The sequence below is a fragment of the Solanum pennellii genome, chromosome 10, assembly GCF_001406875.1.
Source record: "Solanum pennellii chromosome 10, SPENNV200".
Lineage (NCBI taxonomy): Eukaryota > Viridiplantae > Streptophyta > Magnoliopsida > Solanales > Solanaceae > Solanum > Solanum pennellii.
In genome coordinates, this window is record NC_028646.1 from 81,683,219 (window position 1) to 81,707,336 (window position 24,118).

The following is a 24,118-nucleotide window of genomic DNA, read 5'->3' on the forward strand; positions in this document are numbered from 1 at the left end:
TCACACTCAAAATCCAAAACCAGGAACTTGTGTGGCTCTTAAAACCATATTATGAAATTCATACAACCCATTGTAGAACAGGTAGCTTAGACTTTAGACTTGTACAAAAAAAGTACTTAGTTTAGAGGAATCACTAGATTTATATAGACATCGTTACACGTTAAACCATATAATGTATTTGAGGTAGTTTATCCGTAGTCTTTCATGGACTACTAGCTCTTTTGCTTGTTTTCTAATTTTTGGCTGGGAGCCTCAGTAGTCAACACCTAAACCTTCCATGTTTACTTGGTCCACCTCCATCAAAAACTTTTCACCTACATCTTGGCATTGCTGTGATTACGGAACTTTTCAAACGAGTTGATAGTTATTCCCTGGTTGCACCCCACCATGGGTTCTAATTTACTAAATCACATCTTTCTATTTTCGGAACATCACATGTAGACATTGTTGAGAGGGAAAATCACTTGGCGGGCTTCTCCTGTGTGTTGGATCCTCCAAAGTGATACATTTTTTGAGAATCCATCATGGATGCAGAAACATTTTTGGAGGGTCTAAGCAACGTAGCCTGCAATTGCTAATGATTAGTATGACTTGAGGTGGTGTACTATCCTTTATATGGGTGATGAGTTTGGCTTCAAGCTGAGGGTCTAAGGAGTGGAGGTCCTTTTGAAATGATTAAGTTAGGGTTTTTAACTTTTATTGGAATATGTCCCAGGCATTTGATGACACTCTTTTGCTATCATACTAAATAGTCATTATCCAGGTGAAACATGTAACTTGTGACAAACATATTACCTTCTGTCGTTGCTTAACGACTGCCTGTTTATGCCAGTTTGACAATATGATTTTTTAAATAGGCAGACGCCCAACAACAATGTACGTACTAAATTGTGTAAACTTGTGACTTAAAGCAATTATTTAGCCCCTCAACCTATACTTATGTCAATGGGAATAAACAGTTCATATATAATGATAAAAGTTCGTGTTTGTTCTATCTCCAAAATATAATTTGGCAACGGAAGGGCTAATTAGAACCTAGCCTTTTTCCTTGTGGTGTCAGACTCGAGCAGTTGAATATAATAAAAAGGTTACAACAGACCAAGAATGCCAAGTATTGTATTATAGACCTTTTTTCTTGCCATCAGCTATGCACTGATCTGCCCAGGCCCAGCAATACATCACAGGTCTTTGGGACACATTGCAGCATTGTGCCAGTAAATGTGCATACATTCAGAGTCGCCATTAATATTTTTGGCTATCAAGTGCTATAATCTTTCCTTGACAACAGTTCTTGAAAGTTTCCTACTGTCCCATGTCAGTATCAGAGTCTCTGCATGCACTGGAGTTGTACAAGTTCCGGATTTTGTAGAACCGAAAGAGCGTCTTTTTAAATTGCATCTTGCAATCTTCAGTATGCATAAGAAGTTCCTGTTAGGAAACTGAACGAGACATACAAATATCAGGATGACAATGTAGAGGGTGTCTAGATTATTAAGGACTTCTTAGCAATACTTTTATGGAGGCAATGCCAGAAGCAACACCCAAGCACTCCCCTTGACACGGAAAAGAAGATTCACTTGAACCACTTTACTCATAGGTATGCAAGAAGCTAAACAGTAATACTATTACAGTTGCAAAAGAGATTAACAATAAAAAAGAGAAGAAAAAATGGGGTCTGAATCTGCAACATTAGAGCTATACTGGAGCACATTAGATGAGCTATACAAGAGCGGATTAGAGGTCTTACATCTGGAAGATCAAAGTCACCATCCTTTGCATCACATACGTCGACTGCTACCTTCCGGAGCAGTGGCATCTAATTGCATTAAAATAAATTATTAAGAAATGTCAGGGTTCACGTCTTGAAAGGAAAAACACAAACTATCTTATGCTTACCCTTGAAGCAGCTCGGATGATAAAATTTCTGTCAATTCCGAGGCCCTATCATTCAAAAGTTGAACTTCAGTTCAGCAATGACATTTAACTTATGAATACAGCACCTTCAAAACCCCTTCAAAGAGCGGATCAATATGGTACTTCACATAATGATAAATCATGGCAAGAATGTCATGTCAGCCACATTAAAAACTTCCTAAAGTTTGTACAGGCTCAAATAGCGTGTTTGGACTCTCTGACTTCCTAGAAATCCTCATCCATAGAACGAAAAGGAAAACATGAATCAGATTAAGTTCGTATTTATATTTATTCTGCCCATTGGAATTCATTATTCAGTATTATTGATCCTCCCCCATTTGGCTTTTATTTGATTTACGGAAGTGCGTAAAGTTCAGTAGCAGAAGACTTACATTATGACGTAGTAAAAGATCTTCAAGTGCTTGACAATTCATAAGCGAAGTGACACCCTGGGCAGTTATTTCACCACAGTCCTAAACAATATTAGACCACATGAAATTGTAAGAAAACAGATGCAACTAAATTACATTTCTAGAGGAAACAAACAATATAAGTTTCCAGCCCAAGATAATAGTGATGGAACAAGCCATAAAGAATGCTAGAAAGGACTAAATGATCAATTTCTTCTTTTGGTTGAGCATCTCATCTATATATGCGACATCTGAAAGGAAACTACCTATTCTCCAGTCATATGGAGTTCTCAGATAACTAACAGTAAAAAAAAGTGATATGAAATCAAACTCATTATTTAAATGCTTCTGGGGAAAAACAAAATGTGTTAGGCCCAAGGTCCAGAACACAGGGAGTTCAGATTCCCACCACAAATGCATCTCTTGTGGAAATAACCTTTTTCTTTAGTTAGAAATGTAGGTAACAGGTCGCAAATCTTAGGTTGTAACAACTGCACGTCAAGAATATATAATGGCCAAACAAAATACACCTAACATGCTAGTGTATTTCTCCTCCCCATAACTCCCATGCAGATCATTTGGAACCTGAAGCATATAGAGACCCATCACATAAGCAACTTCAAATTCTTTTTTCAGCTTAAAGAATTAGAAATTTCAAGAGAAACACGAAAGTAACTCAGCAAGTATACAGCAAGTGGAGTGAAAATAACAACGGTGAACCTCTAAATGAAGGGAGATCAACCCTGGCCAGCCATTTGAAATAGTATCTTGTGACTCTGCAAAGAAACATTATAAGGTCATACAACCATGATTTCATCTCATAGTTGATCTGCCAAAAAATTCCAATATATAAGAACAACATGGAGCTTCAAAGTTTGCAAAGTATCGCGAAATTTAACTTATGAATCATGCGCTGTAACTTCGGGAAAGAAGGATAGAGTGCAAATGTAGGGACACTAAAAGAGTGACTAACACCCAATTTGGTTTTAGCTAGGTAGATCTATAATAAAGGTTATATTCTTGCTAAGAAATTGATTAAAATCTACAGGGAGAGAAGGAAGATCTACACATTACATTATTGATCTAGAGCAAGCGTATCAACAAATGCCCTTTCGTCGATATTGGAGAAGAACTGGATCAGTATTAGATATATAAAGAATGTGTGGAGAAGCCATCACTAGTGTTAAGAATCAGGACATCTTTAACATGACAAGGGTCAATTCCTTGTAAATTTGGAAAAAGTTTGGAATACTTGCAATTGAGTAATAGGAATAGGAGCTACTTTCCTTTCTCTATTTGGATTACTTGTAAACACTATTTAAATAGTTGAGGAAATAATTAAGCAATTTATTTCCAAACTCTTTTTTTTCTCTCATTTTTTACTGCTAGTGTGAGAGCAGTGTAAGGACAAACAAAAGGAGTTCTCAATAGCAGTAGGTTTACACCAATTATTTGCACTTAACCTGTACTAGTTATATTCTATCGGTGATTTAGCCCGTACATGTTTACCCCAATTATGAGATGAGTTCCCATGGTGTATGCTATTTGCAGACAATATTCTGTTAATTGATGACATCACTGAGGATGTTGACCAAAACTAGAACTAGGGATAAGCTTTCTAGAGGTTTTTAGTTAGGATAAGTAGAAGTTTTTAGTTAGGATAAGTAGAAGTAAGATAGAATACATATTTTTTGAAAATAAGTATATATGCACCACATGTTTTGCCAACATAAGAAACTCATAGCCGACGTGGAATAAGACAGAATTATGGTTGAAAAGAGATAAGGTACACCTAAAATCACATGGAAAATTTGTTTCAAAACACCTAAAGTCTCTTGAAATCCAGGCAAACTTGGAGAAAATAAAAGCATAATGGAAGAAAAAATGAAAAATAAGTGATACCAGTTTGTTGAAATCATGTTGGTACACTTGCTTTGAGTCCAATATTTGTTAGGACTTAGGAGTCTTTTAGTGTTGGCAGAGATTTGCATGCCTGCAAAAGATGTACATAATTTCTAGTGCTAGAGAACATATAATATTTTGGACATTAGAACGACAGGCCAAATGGAGCACGTGGATAGCGAGTATTTATATAGACAATCCTAACTAGCTTGGGGGATTGAAGTGAGGTGTGGTTGTAATTGTCTAATTGATCTAAAGGAATAAGTATAGCAAACTGGATTTTGCTTGTTACAACTGGATGAACCTTAGACAAGGGAATTTTTCAAACATCATACAAATTCAAAACAAGATGTTCTTGAGAGTATTGCAGACCTGAATTAAGACATTTGCATCCCACCAGCGAAAGCTCAGTTAAGTTCATGCAATTCCGACTAAGGATAAGCAAATCATCATTGGTCATCTGAGTTGATACTCTTTCAAGCTTCAATTTCCTCAAACGTGGTGCACTGGACTGGAAGCTTAATGAGGAAATCTCACCAAAGCAATAGCATAGAGCTAAGACTTGCAAGTTTTTCAAGGTCTCCAATATATTTCTTACAACAGAATCAGATACTACCTGTTAAGATCAGCAATACTAAGTAAGCAACACTGATTTCAAGCAATAATCTAAAATGCACACCATTTAGGACTCGGACAAGATGCAGTAACCGAATTCAGATATCCAGGTGCAACAAGGTATGACAGATTGTGTTATACAACTGGATGCCCCGATTTTTCTATACTCAATAAAATGGAAAAATTGACATTTCCTATCCATACAAACCTACTTATAAATGTTCAGATGTATGTCAGAACCTGTATGTAATAAGTCTGGAGAAAAGAATCACAGGGCCTACTTTATCCCGATAAATCCCATTATTAGAAGTTTATATCATAAAACACTTGCATTGTATGCCCTCTGCCTGATTTCTTTGTTGGTTTGCTTTTTATGTCAAAATTTTATATATCTGACCACAAGTTCTTAACTTATATATCAATATTTTTTGAAGATATAATCATTAATCTGTTAATCAAAATCCAACTTAAGGTCCAGGAAAATCACCAAATTCCATTTCTTAATTTTATTGAATGATATTAAAAGGTATCATTCTAAGCTTTTATAATCTAACATAATGATGAACAGATTTAGAGACAACGAAGAAACTTTAGTTTTCAAGACCATGTAAATTAGTCTAGGACCTTGAAACAGGTTCTAGCCCTCACCTTAACTTTTAAGGATAAAGATCCAAGGTAAAGATAACTATCATCACACTTAATGTTACTTGAAGAAATCATTACACTTCATCATTATAGTAAAGAAACTAGAAGGCGGTACATTACAGAAAGAGAACTCAAGACAATGAGAAATACTTCATGAAAGTGGTTAGGTTTGAGGAACCATGCTTGGAATAGACAAGATAAAATGGCAAACAAGATCTGGGAATGAGTTGCAACGATCCCACCGTTCGCGACTATATTTATTCTGTCATCACATTTCCTTACAATTTAAATGATTGAAAACCCGTTCAGGCCCTCAGCCCATCAGCTCATTGAGCATTATCCAATATGCACACAGCATATTGGATCGAAACTACGCAAAAAAACTACCAAGAACTTTTGCATTGACACATTACCTGGAAATAAAGAATCAAGGTCTCTAGCCAAGGACAAAAGGTGGGTACCAGTTTGAGCCCATCTTCACCTAAAGATCCACCTAAACCAACAATAAATGTCCTCAACATTTTAATTGCTGGACGCAGGGCCTCCAATGAAAAGAACGAGAATCCCCAACCAAGAGAAATTTCCTCCAAATTGCAGGACTTCCCAAGCTCATAATATAATTCAGGAGATTTCCCTAGAATATAATTTTCCTCTTGTAATAGATGCCTGCAGCCTCTGGCAATCAGACATTTTAGAAGAGGATTTCCGCGGACAACATGACTCACTGCACCGCAAGAAACCTGTAATTCCAAAATGAATAATATATTGGTTATACAGACAAATCATCTGTCTATAAACATCATTCTTCCACAAATGCTCCACCTATAGAGTCCAAATTAAAGTCCCAAATATTGCTCCCTTCTAACTATTCTGAGATGCTAAAAGTCAATAAAACCAAGTGAAACACCTTGGCGTTTTTGACACTACTCACTAGTCCATGTAGTGGAGGGAGCTTACACAGAGATGTGGAGAGTTTAGCAACAGAAAGCACGTAGATGTTTGTGACGTTTAACATTTTCTTCAGAATGCATATATTTGATTTCCAGAAACATTTAAAAGTTAGAATAAGTCCATTTTAGGAGCTTCGACTGTTATAATTGTAGCATTCTTTTTTGAGTCTTTGGCAGCTTTGTCATGTGTGCCGCCTGTCGGAGTCTTTTATACAGGCCAAAAACATAGAAATATTATTTTCAGCATGGCAGATGGTGCGGTACTGCAGTTCAACCTAAGACCTCCACTCTATCAACACCTTACCCTAAAAGCTTGATCCTAGAGCAAACTGATAACATAGAAATCACATATTTTCCAAAAAAACTTGGAGAACATAGACTTTAAGTTCTTCCACTGCTTACAAACCTTAGTATCAGATACATCAAGCATTTCCAGTGATGATCCTGAAAATTTATATAGAGAATTGTTGACGAGCTGTGTTTCCCTCAAACAAAGACTTCTTATACTCTGAGTTTGAGAGATAAGCTCCAAAAGAGAAGTCTCATTGATACCTGCGGAGAGTTTTCTAAAATTAAGTGAAAGAGATATAATAAACTGGAAAAGAGGATATAATCATGTCCCACATATATATTTTTTTTGAAATGGTAACTTTGTCTATTCCTCGAAAGTCAGTACACTGATCAGTATTTCAAATTCCCACATATATTTCATCAACAGATAATTATGTAGCGCAAATATAATTGCCAGCTTCCTTATCTTACAATGTAGAACCTTACATGAGATTCCAACAGTCAAAAAAACACTCTTGAATACAGTTGAGCAAGAATTTTGTTTGTTATACGTGGCAGTGATTAAAATTAAGTTCCAGCTGTCATTGTTCAAAATTAAATAACTCTTTAAACTATCAAGAAATTAAATGAGTTGTAAGTTGCTTCGACTGAGATTCAGGTGGAAACCAAAACATGCAGCATCCTCTGCTAAATCCTTACTTTTGTGATTTCAGAAAGACTTCAGCATTTTAGCTTGCAGTTTTATTTTGAAAAAGGAGTTCTTATATATCCACATTGAACTAAATTTTATCAACAGTCACATTGGAAGATGCAAAGCAGTAACTGCTAACCATAGTTTTAAACAAAAGCTTCTATGTACAAACTTCAGTTTTGTTAACAAACATTGGCATGGAGGAGGCAAGGCAGAAAACAAAATCTAGAACATCGCTCACCTTTACAGCCTCCTATATGCAGAATTTGAAGTTTGTAAGCTAATGAATTGGTGTCGTCTGCCATCTTCATTGCCACAGCGTCAAGTCTAGAGATATTACGGCAAAGTGACAGCACACAATTGTATCCAAATGAAGTATCACACGCAAAGATTGAATGCAGTTCAACACATTTCAATACTAAAATGGATATGCCAGAATCCGTTATGGACGTACATGCATTGAGGTTAATACAACATAAGGAAGGACAGCACTCCGCAATATTTTGGAGATCAGAATCTGGAGAATATTAAAGAGAAGTAAAGTTAGCTCAATGCAGAGGGCATCATATCATTAAGAGCATACAAGCAAGCTGAATTTCCAATGTAACAGCTAAAAGCAGTACTCAACATTTACATAGCAAGAGTTTGGAAGAACTTTCTAAGATAGATTGCATAATTGATAGGCGGGAACTAAGCGAAGATAAGAGGATGATTCTTTTTACAGTGGTTTTTCCTCCCTACACCTTCAGTATATAAGCTTTCCAACATATCAGGTATTATTTTTGAGTTCGTTCCTAAGCATGCTTTTAGGCTCATACCTTTTAACCAAGAATCAAGTGAAGTGGGAAAAGTACTTGGGTCTTTAAAAAAGATCATTTCTAAAGGCCAGAAAATGAAAAATGATCTCCTGGAAAGTGGAAAGAGACTTTTCCTTTGGTCAGGATGGAGTTTGAGCTAGGAGAGATGGCCAAATATCATACCATAGATATCTGTTCGACCCTCCAATATGAGTTTTGTAATATTTGAGAGCTGCCTAGAAAAGTGAAATGCTGGTACATCAGGACATGTCTCATCATTGGGAGATGTTGATATCTGCAGCATTACAGCAGGAAATGAAGATATAACTGAGACCTTTGCTGGTATTACAGGAGTACTGTCCACTGTTAGATCGATGTCTGAGAGTAGTGGGCATCTCTGTAACAATTGGTACAGCTTCATTGTCCTGAAGGTCAAAATATAAGCAGCTTTTAATGTTGTTAAGGATGGAAATGACTTGGAAAAGAACTCGATGGCAGCTTCAAGATGCAGCATAGGACAATTTGAAACATCCACTACTTGCACTGCTTCAAAAGTCAAAACAGGGAATGTTTCCCACGAAATCCGAGATATATCCGTATGGCGCTCAAGTTTGAGTGAAAGCTGATTAAGCTTCTTCATCAGCAGTTTGTCCAAATAATAGGAACAGGGAAGCATGTTTAGGAGAAGAAGAGGCAGATTAATTTGTGGGCAGCCTGAAAGGTCCAATATCTTCACAGGAGATTCAGAAAAAGAATTAAGCAATGAAAATGGTTGTTAAGTGATAACATTGTATGAATATCAATTTTAAGTAAAAAAGAGGAAAAGTGAAGAAAAAAAGATTGTCAAAGTAAGTAATATTTTATATTCAAGCGAGCAAGCCTACTCTTGATGATGTTGAATGTGCTAATCTTTTAGTTCCAACAAGTAATTAAAGGGAAAAAGATGAATTTAGAAATCGTGCCCAAAGTACTAGTAAGTTCAACTATTGGGAAGTCTCCAAGAACAGATAGGGTGAAGTGAAAACTATCAGCAGAGTCATTTGTTCCCATCATTTGAATTGTCTGCAAAATATTAGCATTATTCTATATATTGAGTGACGACACAATGGAAAAAGGTATTAAGCTATCACAATTCAGAAATCTATTTCTTAACAGAAAAGGATGTCTAGGTCTAAAATAAGTTGTAGACACTCATTGTTTTTCTTTTTGTTATCATTTTGCTTCTACATAAGAATATAAAGAACTTCATGTGAAATGACTTTCATAAGTTGTCAGACTTGCCACTTTATTCCCCAGATTTCAAGCCATCTAGAATCTTTGATTAGTCAATCAATCAGAATGGATAAGACAACTGTGAGTCGTTATGTGGACTACATTTGTGTGGCATTTAATGAAAAATGAAACACTGAAAGGATGCTGGTAAAATGTAAACCTTAGTATATTCAGTCAAGCGGATCCTGAGCTGATTACAGTCACCACCTCCAAGAATGTCTGCTAAGATAAAGGAACGGGAGGCAGCTAAACTACAGATAGCAACCACACTTCTTTCTGCAAACTTTGAGAAGAAGGGGCATCTTCGTTTCCCTAAAATGTGAACAACAATACAGAAATTATCAGAAGGAACCTAAATAACACTTGAGCGTTAGTGCTTTGAAAGTAACAACTCAAAGGACTGTTCATACCAGCAGCAAACGGCAATGATAAAAGGCTAGTACGGATCTGTTAACAAAGACAATGGTCACATAAATTACTTAAGTCAGTCTAATCAAGAAAGAATTCAAATGCATATGTAGCAGAGATATCGGGGCAAGAATCATAGATCTTCAGCTTGTAGCTTTTAGATTTGTAAATTTTTTGAGTAGTGGAAAAAATTTCTTGCACCCAAAAGGGATTGAGCTGTTCATGAGTTTCATTTCACACTAAGACCTTACAGATATAATATCTCAATCAATTATCAAATTGGAAAACTTTATCTGCAGGAAAACTAGGATTGAGATCAATGCACATGTAATGTCACAACATAAATCAGATATACAAGGAAAACCAAACAAGTGAGCTGCCCCATAAGTACAAGAAAATTGAGCGTGAGGTTCAAAAGCTATTAAATAGGCCTATCATCAACAAGGATAAGAGCCACGCAAACAAAATGTCATAAAACAACAAAAACAAAGAGGAAAAAGCACTATTTTTTTTATTTAAAAAAAAAAAGGAATATCTACTTCCGGAATCTTGTATTGCAAAACTCCATATCAGCAGAGATTACTAATCTCACTAAGTAGGCTAGATTATTCTTATATGTTTTCTTACACGGATTGTTAAACCTGATTTGCTAATGTTGGGTCACTATAGCATGTTGTGGTGCAAGGCTAGTTGCAGTCTGAAAGAATGCGGTCACTAGAAATTGTCACAACCCCCCTTTTTAGGCCTCTCTCTGACCCACATGAATACAGACAAAATTCAATTGGAAACATCACGTCATTTAATCAATCCCAACAATATCATATACCTCTGTAAGAATTTCAAGGCGAGCATCACCAGTGGAGCTCAAACGATCAGATGGGTCGGTGTTAGCGGCAAGCCATAGTAGAATAGCATCACAAAGATGCTTCTCACTGTGAAAAATCACCATGAAATCAGAATTGCAGTTGACATGAGACATTGCATCAGACAGGCCTTTGTTTTACCAGATAAAGAGAATACCTACCTATCTACTGTCAAACAAGGTTGCTTTACACAGGAAAGCAACAATTCAAAAGGGACATTGTGAAATGAGTCGCAGGATGCCATCCATATCTGCAGTAAGAAAGAAAATTTCATCAGGAACAGTTGTTGGAAAGTAGAAAGAATCATCTGACATGACATGCCAACAAATAATTCAGAATAATTAAGACTAATATGAAGGACAACATGTTTTCTCTGGCTTCTGTTGCTAAATCACTGCAACAGATCCTGGGCTTGTTTGTAGCTAGAAATGTTCCTATTTATATTCAAAAGTAATATACTTATGATATTCAGCACCATTGACATAAAAAGCACACACACTATTAACTACAAGAGTGAAGTAAGAAATTTGAAAAGCTGAAGCAGATCTAATGGCATGAAAATGTGTTGAAATTGTTTTAGTTACTGTAGTAATTATTTGCATAATAAGTTGCTGGTTTTAAGACAAATCTATTTCAGTTACTATGCTGAATTTTTTTTTTGTAACAACTCTCAAAATTCACATTTCACACTCACTGGCTGACTCTAACCACATGAAATAGAAGTTTTTCCAGAGAAATTGTCAAAAGAAAACGAGAATACCCCTGCCCTTACCATTGAATGATATAAAGTTACTGCAACTAAACAGCAAAATTGCTGCCAAAATTTTTGATGAACTTGTTTTTGCAGAAGTTACCCATGGAAAAGAGAAAAGAATTGCATGATGGAAATGGAAAAAAAGACAGTAATTACATTGTGGGGTAAATAAGACTGGAGAAGGGAGAGAGATCAAGGACGAGCAGGAATAGACAAAGAAAAATAAAAGGTATGCAGATATGATTTTGTTGACCATCCATCGAGGTATGTTATATGTTTATACTTCCAAATCAAACCAATCAATGCAAGTAAACATTGAATGGCAGAACAATTTGGGAACTTGGACAAAGTACAATTTAAGCACTTACAAAGTTACTCGCCAGATAACCAGTCAGCTGTGGAATAAAATCAATTGCTGCATGATATTCCATGTTAATCTATAAGAGACAACCCATGGAATCACATTAAAATGTAATATGATGAGCAATATGCAGCAAATATCATATTTCCAGTTGCTAAAAATAAAAGATACTGTTACCATTCTCTCTACCATAATCCCAGATATGGACCAAATCTTCTAAACACAATTCAGGAGGCCAAATCCTGACTTCAGATGTTACGTAGTCCAGCCAACTTCGACAAACCAAAAGAAGCTTGTCCACTCCAAAAAATAATGCAGCCTGACAGAATAAATATCAGATTAGATTCTTACCAATAAAAGTTCAGGATCAGATATTAGAAATTATTAGACATACAACCAACAGGTTGTATCTGATCACCGGTCAGAGACTTGCAAAGCAAATATCCAGTCAAAAGGGACCTTCAAGATATAGTAAAACATCAAAGAGGGAAAATGAACATCTTTCCAACAACATTGTGATGCAAAAGACAAAACTTTCTGAACTAAAGTTGGAGTATGCTTTCTCCTGGAGTATTCTAGCATTGGGCTCAATGCAAATACAGCACACAATGATAATTGACAATTGTAGCATTCTTTCATAAAGCTTCACCTTCTTTAGTGACCCCCAATAAAGAGATCATTTATGTGATGCAGTTTGAGTTTGACTGGACACGGAGTTCAAGAAATATGAGCAGACTTTACAATGTTCCAAAATTATCCCTAAAACAAATAAAATTTTAAAATAGAAAAGTACACTTTTATGGACTTTTTGCCAAATAAGTGGACCCAACATGTGAAAAAATGTTGATAGTGTCATTGAATATTTGTCAAATAAAGAAATGTGTCATTTTTTTTGGGACTGACTAGAAAGGAAAGTGTATCATATAAGGTGAGATAGAGGTACCTAATTTAACCCCCATCCACCTCAAAAAAAAAGAGGAATGCTGAACTTTTATCCATTACAAGGGCAAGACTTTTCATTGGCAGGCACTATGACATCACTAAGATAACAAAAAATAGTAAAGTATTCTCACAGGTTTCCAAGTTACCCACAGATAATACATCAGAAAATCCTTTTCAGCAAATAAAACTAATAGTAGACAACCATACTGCAACTGGAATTCTTACCTCATACAATGGAAGGAAGTTTTCTGAAGTAAGGTCTAATGAGCATCCAAAGATGAATTGCAACATACTCAGAAGTGACTCCATGTCCCAATGAATAGATATAGAGTCACAACAAGATTCACTGAAACAGTTGAACCATATAATAAAGAGGTAAGGTAATCTCTCAAAAGAAAGGAATTATGTTATAATATTGTCTAAATTCTTCATATTATATCTTGTACTCCCTGTGTCCCAAATTATGTGACAGTGTTTTAACTAGGTACGGAGTTAAAGAATGGAAGGCTAAGGCTTTTGAAAATTGTGGTCTAAAACAAACCCATAAACATTTATATGGCTATAAATCATTTCACAAGAGTGAATAGAAAGCTTAAAGTTAAATTGTTTGTAAATAAGGAAGAATGACATTCTTTTCGGGACAAATAAAAATAAAGGTGGATCTAGGATTTGGAAGTTCCAAGTGCCATGACGCCTTGAACTGTAACAAGTGCAGTATTTTCTGTTAGTAGCTTCAATATTTACAAAGAAGATGTTATATCAAAGATATATCATCGAATTTGTAAACATGGAATGCCTTGCCTTATTGGTTTGGTTGAGTCTCAACTCTCAAGTTAGAAGAGGTCTAAGGTTCTATTCTATTTAACTACAATAATTTAGGAGTCTCCAATCTGCCAAAGCATGTTGCTGCAGGGTAGCTTAACTATTGTAACTTGCTCCAGAAAGACATAAAACAAGTAGCCATTGGTAAACGCTTCACTAAGAAACAAGCAGTAAACTAGTATTTTGTGTTCCCAACTCGTTTCAGACTTAAACAAATTTGTACGATTATACTCAAACTCATACAATACATTTAAATTTCAGTAAAATTGAACAAAAAAATTTATACCTGAAGCTTCCACTCAATAGTCCGTGGAAGTACGAAGACTGCCGAATGAGCCTGTACTTCAAAAAAATCAAGTGAAACGAAAAAAAAGTTCACTTTATTTTTTATAGGTGTTGAAGGTAAAACAGAGAGAAATAAACAAAAAAAGTAATTTGCCTTTGCCGATTAGCTTTGATTTTAATGATTGAGCGATGGCCAAGTAATGTTAAGTCCCACCGACTGACTTCAGCTGTTGAAATGACAATCTCTTCGCGATCTCCGTCTAGTCTGGACTCGTTGGAGTCGATACAGTTGAGAATTACTGTCTCGCCGTCGGCAGTATCGACGTCGGACGCCATTACTGGAAGTTTTTGGTACCGGATTCAGGTAGTTCAGTCTTGAGAGTGAAGATGGAGGAGGAGAATCGGACCCAAATGCAAAAATACTTATTTCTTTTAATATGTTCACATATTATTAATATTTAAATAAAAATAACCAAAAAAAATGTTTTTGCTTTTGGGTCCAATGTTCAAAATATAAAAAAATTATTTTATTTTTTAATAAAAGAAATTAAGAAAATATTATTTTATCTTCTTATATTTTATTTGCTGAAACTTATATTATTTTATTTTTAGATCTTTTTCTTCAAATATTTGATGTGTTAGAATAATACTCTATCAAAAATAAGTATCAATACTCAAGCAATATTGAACAACGTGCATATCAACTTTAATTTATTCCTATATTTATAAGCATTGTAGAAAATATATTAAAGGGGTATATAAGCTATCAAATTCTTGAACTAAATTTATGATTTTAATTTCTAATTGATATTGTTTTTATCAGAAGTTTGTTAATTATTATTTATAGAATTACATTAACCGTTGATATAATGCTTTGCTTGTATAAAGATGAGCATGAAAGCTTCTCTCCTCTTCTTTTTTTCCAAATAATTTTACTTATAATATAAAATTTGTCAATTTAATATTTTGTGAGAGGTGTAAATTCTAAAAAAAAAAAGTACAAATAAGACAAATCAACTTATAAGCTTAGTCAACAAGTAAAAATAATGCTTCTCTCCTCTTCCTTTTTCCTTTTAGATATCTTTGTCCAAATGTTTGTTTACCAATACACACTAGTTATGTGATACATAATGTAAAAGTCTTCCAACCAAATAAGAGAAGATTCAAAACTCTAATTTCATCGGTCATTTTCTTCATTTCTAGAAAACTTGTTTGGCTAGAGAATATTTTTCATAACATTTTGACAAACTAAACATAAGAAAATTGAAAAACATTTCCTCTGTACCATACACACCCCACGACTTGTGTTATTTTCACATCTATCTTAAATGGCACCAACGGGAAGAAAGAAATGATAATGGTTAGATGAGAAATTTTGATACTTCAAGTTCTGTTTGCCTGGATGAAGAGAGCTAAAATTGCAGATTCTATATAGATGTATACTAGACAAGAGATATTATATCAGCAAACTGAAAATTTGGAGGGGGATGAACATGAAGAACAGATTGATCTTGGTGTGGATACACAGTCTTAGTATTATATTGGAATACGACTCTCGTCACCAGGTTTGTATCGAAACCTATATCAAAGTAAATTTAAACTTTTCAGGATTGTTTTTCTGTCTTCCGCTGCGTGTTATGAACATTGTGCAATCTTCAGAACAAGCATTTACACTAGCTATAGAAGAGTTATGGAGCCATTGCCAAGAAGTGGAGAGTGATGAGCTGAGGAGTACGAACCGGCATGGGAGTTGATCATACAGAACAAGATCTAGGTGAGAGGTTAGTCAGTTCCAAAGCCTGCCATCTAATCTCAGCAGGGAAGTCAGCAAAACAGCCAATTCTTGGTCCAGCACCTGTTGACCACACCAAGGGAAGTTGATAGGACTTTGCAGACTTCTCGGAATGAATCCTTCGTAGTATTGGAGTCCTTGACACCTCTGCTATTGGGATCTGAAGACTGCCTGAGAGGGATCGGTTATGGCTACTCATTTGAGCTACCAGATTTTGGGCTGATTTCAAGGGAAGGTCTGGTTTCTCTTCCTTTGGAAAATCAGCTAGAGAAGGAGAATCTGATAGAGCTGAAAAATCAGATGTATAGCCACTTCCAATAGATTTTCTGTCTCCATAGCTTTCATAGTCTTCGTTTGATTTTCTTATCTGATGATAGATCAGAAAACACGAGGATTATATTAGTTTAAAAGTGGATAATTCATCATGAGAAAAGGCAGGTAAAGTCATATGTAGAGTAGTCAGTAAGGTAAGCGCAGCTCGACTAGTTGAGATTTAAAAGAAAAGACCAACCTCAACTTCATCCAGGTTGACCCCATTTTCATTAAGAAATGATAAAAAGCTGTCAAGCCTATCTTCTGTTGGGCGATAATGTCCACTATATGCTGAAATAGACTGAAAGGAATAATTTGTCAAGAAAACAGCTAAGTTCCAAGCAGATGATTGTAAACAGAAACTTAGACTCAGCTTTCAAGTTGCATGCACAGAATTGTAAAGAACAGCTTTCTTCTTCTAGAGTTTCATCTATAAGAGTCAGGGTGTATGACGAGAAGAAATTACATAGAAGGTGGTATATCAACTTGGATTGTGTGGTTTTATGAGTGATGAAAAGAATCGTTCAGTAAGGAAGAGTACTTTACGAACATTAGACTTTAACTGGATCTTGTCACTGTCATACACAAGTATTTTCTCATTTGAGAAAGTTTGAGTTCAGCATTAGCCATGCAGCAGCCAGCTGATATTGGTTTAAAGTCGGAAGACATCAAGTGTGACTAAAAGGGACGAAACTACCTAATTAGTATGATTGGAAATATATGCTCTTAACTACTATCACAAACCGCTACGTGAGTACAATTTAGATGACAGACACAATTGAAATATTTGAGATAAGAGAAACTTATATACCACAACTCTTCCATCCATTACCACTAGTCTTCCAGCAGCTGAAGTAGCTCCACCAGCAAGAAAGCTGGAATGATGAAACAATCCTTTCTTTTTCTGAAGAACATTACAAAAACAAACCTTATTATGAATGAAAAAAGATAATCATCAAAATTTGCATTAACATATCAACTGTTTACCACTCACCTCACCAGCATAGAGTCTTCTTGACGTGCTCATCACAAAAATCCACTTTGCCCCTGGTAACCCTTTAGTTGTATCAAGAACATTTCCAGTTTTCTCATGCACAATTTTTCCTTCAGCAACAATATATTCATAATGTTCTCTCTCTTGCTGATTAAAGAAAAATTAGGAGGAAGAAATCAGGAACCGCACGCTAATATCAAGCAACGCGACTTAAGGATAATGCAGAAGTTAACAGCCTCACTCAAGCGACAAAAATAGGCAACTTGAACATGGAAAAGAACTACATTTATGTCAGATAGTATAAAATGGTGCTAATCAGATCTATCATGAAGACTAAAGAGTAACAGCATCCGCAAAAGTACTTAAGCCAATCGTCTGTTATAATTAATGATTGACATTAAGATTAACGATATGCAGTGCATAGTAACAAAAGATTCAACACATACAGGTCCAAGGTACTTGAGAATTTGCTTCTGAAGCTTAGATCTTGGACATTCTTCGAAATCAACCTTTTTGCCATCTCCAATATCCAACCTGCAGTTCTTTAAGAAACTTCTAAGCAACCTTTCAGACCATCCGTCAGAATTCTTACATCTTAGAAATATATTCACAGAAAAATACATGCTGTTTTATCCTTGTGGCAATGAAATTGCACCAGAGAAAAGAGAAGCCAATAATGCAGAATGTTGGTTAGAAACAGTATACAATCTTGAAATAGGCTCACTTATTTGGATATTATCCTATCACTATGAATGGAAATCAAAATTACAGCTCTGGTTGTAGTGTTTGTTTCGAATGCAAAAAGTTTCAAGTTAGATATGTGTCTAGGTTCATACACATCTAGATCATGGTCTTCGGTAATTCTCATTCATCAAGCTAACTTTTGGGGTTAAACTAGGCCATGGTCCATTTTCTTAAATTTTGGAAAAGGAATTTCAGACCAAACACAACTAATCTTTTCACTTGCTACAAAAAAAATTGGAAAAATGTTAAACAATGAATTTTGTAAAAATAATTTCTGAACAAACAATGTCAAAAATCTTACCAAAAGAAGAAGGGTTGATCAGATTCAGTTTTACACCATTCTTCATAATAAATATGCAAGTTATGCCCATAACGATGGCGTGGGTCAATCTATAGTGGAAGTACAATACCAAGGTTAGAAAAACAAAAATTACAAAAATCAAACAAATTAAGTGGGAAATTTTCAAAAAGAGCAGCATAACGAAAAGCCAGAGGAGAAAGGCACAGTAACTCACCGCCTCAATCCAGTGTTGAAAAGCTAATTTCTGAGCTTTGGCGTCTTTGGACAGACCTTTACCAACCTGAGCAATATGAAATTATATTTGAAATTTCCTCTTTTATTTATTTACAATCTGCCTGAAAGTTGTTATATTATGACTCGAAATACAAAGATCAAAAACACATCTAAACTATCACTTAATCACGAATATCACACCCAAACTATCATTTGTTCCCTCTTTTTACCTGAACTGTCACCTCTATGTAAAAACACATCTCGACCAACTATCAATTGTCTCCTTTTCTTACTTGTACTATCACCATCTACTCAACTAGGCATGTTCTAATATACATAGATGATGATAGTGTAGAAAAATGGAACAGCTTGTGTAAAACTCGCGAAAAAATATAGTACAATTGTGTTTTTGATCATTTTCTCAAATAAAAATGCAAGAATATACCTTGGAAGCATTTAAGCTTATTCGATTCCACCGGGAAGACACGGTTTCTGGTTTTAAGAAGTTGAAGAAAGAAACTGTACTGTGATTCAATCTAGCATAATCTATAGCTTGCCACCTTCAAATTCATCACACATAAATATACATGATTAGTACTTTTTAGAGTGCTATTCAAATAATTATATCCTCTCATTATGATAGACAGAGTAAAAATATATGCACCACAACCAGTGATCGAGTTGTGAAAACAGTCTCTTTCAGAAATGCAGATAAAATCGCATACATAGACTTTTATGCACCGAATAGCAAATTGAGATCGATTATATGACGATTCTTATATTAAACTAATCTATTATATACAATATTAATTATTATTATTAATTATAGAAGTTTTTTTTAAGTACTTATGAAGCAATAATACCAGAGAACTTCAGCAACCACGGCAGAGTCAGCTAACATGCGCCGAGTACGATAACTTCTATAAACCTTCTGGACTTTCATGGCGGCATTTGAAACAGAGCTGTCGCATTCCGGCCGGCGGCGATCGGAAAAAGGAAACTGATGATGCTCATCATGAGAGGTGAAATCAGAAGTAGACAAAGAATACAGAGTTTTCACTTCCATTGAACAATAAAGATAGTGTTTTTTTCTGAGTTCGTAGAGGCGAATTGTTAGAACTTCATTCAGTATTCAGAGCTATAAAAATGAGCTAAAAGGTTCCATTAATGCATATACTCTACGTGGTTAATATACGGGGTTGTTTGCCACCATGAATTAGAAAGAAAAAAAAAAGGCATCGGCTAGTTTGGTACATTATTCCGCTGTCCCGACAGTCAGAAATTTGGACATGAAATTTTTAATTTTTATGAAATAAAATTTATATATTTATAAACTATCTAAAAAGGTATTATAACTCATAATCAACTGATAATTTTTTAGTATTTAAAAGATTCATGAAAAATTTACCGTAAAAAATAAATTTATTTGAATCTCAAAAATTTTAAAAATATCACATAAAATGAGACGAAAAAAGTAATATTATTTCACAACCTTTGTTTAATTTGGCAAAAGACTTTTGAAATTTATAATCAAAACATAAATTTTAGAAGTCTTTTTTTTCTTCTTAAATATCGTGTTAAGTCAAATAACATGAGAAAAAAATGAAATAATATGTTATGTGGTACACTTTTTCAGTTTATGCATAATTGTACTCCCTTCGTTTGAAAAAAGTGTCCTGATTTTTTTTAGTCTGTTTAAAAAAATAATTTTTTTCCTTTTTAGCAACACTTTAACTTTAGCTACCACAATATTAAAAAGCATTTCCATACATTGAACATAATTTTAATTTAGAATCACAAAATTAAAAAGTCTTCTTTCTTTTCTTAAACTCCGTTCCAAGTCAAACTAAATTATTTTTTTTGAAAGTATTAATTATATACAGTACCATATTTGGTATTACGTAGAAAATTAAGATACTAGAATTGTAAGGGATTTTAATTATGAATAAAAACACTGGCATCTCAATAAAAGATTTCACGTCATTTTCTCTATATTTATGGAGGATACTTTTATAAATAAAGAGTAATTTTCTTTAGAAATATGTAATACATGTCATTTTAATACATCAAATCAAATACTCCTATGTTATATAAGAAATAATATTAACAATGACATAGTCTTATAGCAAATGATGATCAGTCGAACGTCTTTTATCAAAAATTTATACTCTCTATATATAAAAAAAGAAAATTATACAAAAAAAATATAAATCAAAAAAATGTTTAAATGTCTACTTAAATTTTAAATATATTTGATAAAATAAATTAATCTCATCACTAATAACTGAAGTAAATATAACAATATCATGGTCTGGCCAGTAGTAAGTGCTGTCACACCATTTTGGTGAAACGATATATATTTAGTCAACTCCACGCAGTGTTGGTGGGCTAATATTTTATTTTCAACATTAGAAATACTAAAATTATTTATATGATAAGACTAATTTATATTTCCATCAAGTAATAACAATTATTAGAAAGAAAATTTTTATATCAAAATATTCATTTGTGATGCGGTTGTGATTTCTAATTAAATATGAAAGAATCTTATTAATATCACTATATTCTTTCGCAATGGTTCTCAACACTTAGAATACATGTTACGGATTTATCCAAATCTAATAATTTTGATTCAATGATTATGTTTATTGTAAAATTTTACTGAATAATTTAAATAAACAACGTACGATTTAAATAAATATATTTTTGAATTCATAAACTTCAAATCCCGTATTTTTCTCTGGAATAAAACTTCAAGAAACAGTTGAGAAAATGAGATCATTGAAATCAATGTTTAATTAGATTTAAATTGGAAAAGTGACTGTTGAACCATTTAGTTCCAGCAAGACAAAGATTTAATAATTGGTTTCATTTTTTCTTCTCCTACCATATATAGTTAGGTCCCCAAATGTATATAGACCATAAATATGCTTGTAAACTAGTTCTAATAATAGTAGTTAGATTGATGAACCATGAAGAAGGATGTTGATTCCTCTGCATGGCCCAATTACTTCTATATTTGCTATTCATTTTTATTTTTAGTATATATTACTCCTTTTTTTCTCGTTTAATGTTCAATGTTTGTATTAGCTAGAGTTAGACTATTTTTGAATCGCATCGTGTAGGGCCCTCATTCCTATTAAGGATTTTTTTCATACACAAGGTTCAAATTCGAAACCTTTGCTTAAGATTGAAAAGAGTAGCTCCATCCAGTACACCGCATATTTGATGATATTTATTTTTAATCTAAAGAAAAAAATAGGAGAAAATAATACTATTCTTTTCCTTGGTGTGGATATGATTATATCTTTTTAAAATTAAACGTGGGATATTAGCTTAAGAAACAATGCAGACTTAAGTATAGATTAAATTTTATATATAGTTGTTGACAACAAATACGAATTATTTAAAATGTGAGAAACTTGTGGTTACTATTATATTGACAAACGAAAAATAATAAAGAAGACAAATATTAGGATTTATTAATTCGGCGAGATGGAACATGTGTTCCATATTAAATATTTTTCAAGAAATTAAGTGGATTTTGTATATATTTTTAAAAATATTTGTTTATAATCTATATAAATATAAATAATATAAGATTTGAATTTTAAAATGGTAAGTTTAACCAAGTAAATAAGAACTGCTCTTTCAATTAATGCTCTATTTTAAAAAAAATGTTTTTAGAAAAGAAATTTGATTCAATTTTTTTTAAGACAATATTTTTTAAGAAAGTAAATATTTTTATATTTTTAAAAACGTAGCCAAATAAAATATTGGAGTGCAACAAAAACAATAATCCAACAAAAAAAGGAGAACAATAAAATAGTACGATAATTAAAACACAATTAATAACGTAGTATATAGATATCAAAAATAAAAACTACAATAATACAATTAGTTAACAAACACCAACAAGCCTCACCTTGGAAAGCAAGACAACACTGAACTGTCTACTAACCTTCTATTCTGGTACATACCTGTCCTCCACACTCTCATATTTAAGGATATGTTCTTGGTAACCTGAATTTGTGTCATGTCTTGTCTGATAACCTTTTCTTAATACTTCTTCGATCTATGTCTACATCTTCTTGTAGCTACTATAATCAACCTCACACACTTCGCGGCTACTCACCTCAATTCTCTTCACATTTTAATTCATCTCAATCACGTTTTCCTCATCTTGTCTACAACAGAGATCGTTTCCATGTCTTATCCCAAATTTCCCATTCATAATCTTATTGCTCCCCGTATGCCCACATATCAACCTCAAACATCTTAATCTTTGTAACATGCATCTTCTAAATATGAGAGTTCTTTATTGGCCAAAATTCCGCCTCATACTACCAAATCAGTCTATAACCACCACTCTATAAAACTTACATTCAAGTTTATTCAAGTTTTAGGGTGCTTTTTATCACATGAGATTTCGATCCAAATGCAAGCCTTCATTTCATCCATGTCGTACTGACCAATGTAATGTGTGATATCATCATGTCTTCACTTGTCTAAATTATAGATCTAAGATATTTGAAACTATCTCGGGAATAACCTGAGGGCCAAACCTCACTTCCATTGCATTGCATCATTGAATTTGCATTTCAAATAATCTGTTTTGATCTTGCTTAACCTAAAGTCCTAAACCCTTTAATTTCAATATTTATCCCCAAACATACCTCTAACCTAGCATTAACTCTGTTAGTGTATGATCAATAAGATCAATATTGTATTATCTACAACACCACATCTTAAAGAGTTGATATATTATTATATTGCCTAAAATCACCATTCAACTATCGAATGTACTAAATAAGCAACACCCTTTAACAAAAAAATACTACTTTGAAAATTAAAAAAAGCAGAGGTGTTGATATATTGTTGATATGTGAAGAAGAAGTTGAAACTGAGAAATTAAAACAAAAAAGAAAAGAGGAGAAGAACAAAGAGGGAAAGAATGGGGAGACAAGGGAGAATGATTTAGAAAATTAATGGTAAAATAAAAAATTTACTATTATATTTTTAACGATTCGGATCATTAAATGGATATATATAATTGGTTCTTTAAAATTTTGGTTAATAAATTCCATGTCAGCAAATTTAGTAAAAGCAATTAAATAAGTTGAGTGATTTTCTATGCGAAAAAGTTGAGTGATTTTTTAGTTGAAAATGAAAGTTGAACGATTTTCTGTGAAAGGAATTGATAATTGAGAACGTCAAATTTATCAACTCATAATTTCTGCATCTGTTTTCCTATCATGGTTATATTTTATTCCAGAATGTAGAAAATTGCTTGTTTTATTTTGCTTTTGTAATTTGTTCTTTGCATAAAGCTGAGTTCTCACATTGTGCTATACTGCTCTATACTAATATGGATGACTTTGAAGCTTTACTACTGTGTGCCTTGTGGGTGTTTGGTGTTTGATAAAATGCCTGAAAGAAGATGCAGGGCATGAGATGTTGCTCCTCTAGCACTTATGTGGATCATATGGTGAGAGAGGAATAGAAGAGCTTTTGAGTTTAAAGAAAGACCTTATACACTTGAGGAATAGCTTATTTTCTCTTATTCCTTTTTGGTGCACCATAGGATTCCTACACGTATAGATGAGTGTCGTGGCAGAGGAAGGATTTTCATTAAGGGGTTTCAAAATATGAAGTAAGCATATTGAAGAAGTCGAAGGGGGTTCAACATTTACTATATAAAGTGTAATTTTTCGTCGAAGGGGATTCTGATGAACTCGTAGGCACTTACTAGCTTCTCCCCCCAGATGAGTGGGAGTTATATGTAGAAAACCATTTCTCTTGTAAGATTTTCTATTTTTGGTATACTTCTTGTATACAGG

General features: G+C 33.8%; 2 protein-coding genes across 7 annotated transcripts; both read right to left on the reverse strand.

Moving 5' to 3' along the window:
* Positions 1-934: 934 nt before the first annotated feature.
* LOC107031859 (BTB/POZ domain-containing protein FBL11) lies at positions 935-14,357 on the reverse strand. 6 transcript variants are annotated; one of them, XM_027912273.1, is made up of 19 exons: positions 14,077-14,356; positions 13,924-13,974; positions 13,041-13,161; positions 12,063-12,192; positions 11,881-11,927; positions 10,920-11,008; positions 10,722-10,827; positions 9,898-9,934; positions 9,648-9,799; positions 8,399-8,945; positions 7,660-7,935; positions 6,843-6,988; positions 5,900-6,226; positions 4,599-4,842; positions 3,045-3,100; positions 2,307-2,387; positions 1,897-1,941; positions 1,748-1,816; positions 935-1,439 (listed from the first exon to the last, which is right to left on the reverse strand). In XM_027912273.1, exons 1-19 carry the CDS (start codon positions 14,256-14,258, stop codon positions 1,266-1,268), a joined length of 2,880 nt encoding a protein of 959 aa, XP_027768074.1. In that variant the 5' UTR covers positions 14,259-14,356; the 3' UTR covers positions 935-1,265. The 6 variants fall into 6 exon arrangements, 3 of the variants coding, with proteins under 3 accessions (XP_027768074.1, XP_015088832.1, XP_015088835.1); XM_015233346.2 differs by having other exon boundaries at positions 12,051-12,192; XM_015233349.2 differs by having other exon boundaries at positions 11,881-11,949; positions 12,051-12,192; positions 14,077-14,338.
* Positions 14,358-15,084: 727 nt separating this feature from the next.
* Positions 15,085-19,500, reverse strand: LOC107032315 (IQ domain-containing protein IQM3-like). Its single transcript, XM_015233904.2, has 9 exons — positions 19,142-19,500; positions 18,724-18,838; positions 18,280-18,345; positions 18,066-18,154; positions 17,467-17,554; positions 17,021-17,167; positions 16,838-16,930; positions 16,226-16,327; positions 15,085-16,081 (listed from the first exon to the last, which is right to left on the reverse strand). The coding sequence occupies exons 1-9, from the start codon at positions 19,342-19,344 to the stop codon at positions 15,677-15,679; spliced, it is 1,308 nt and encodes a 435-aa protein (XP_015089390.1). The 5' UTR covers positions 19,345-19,500; the 3' UTR covers positions 15,085-15,676.
* Positions 19,501-24,118: the final 4,618 nt, after the last annotated feature.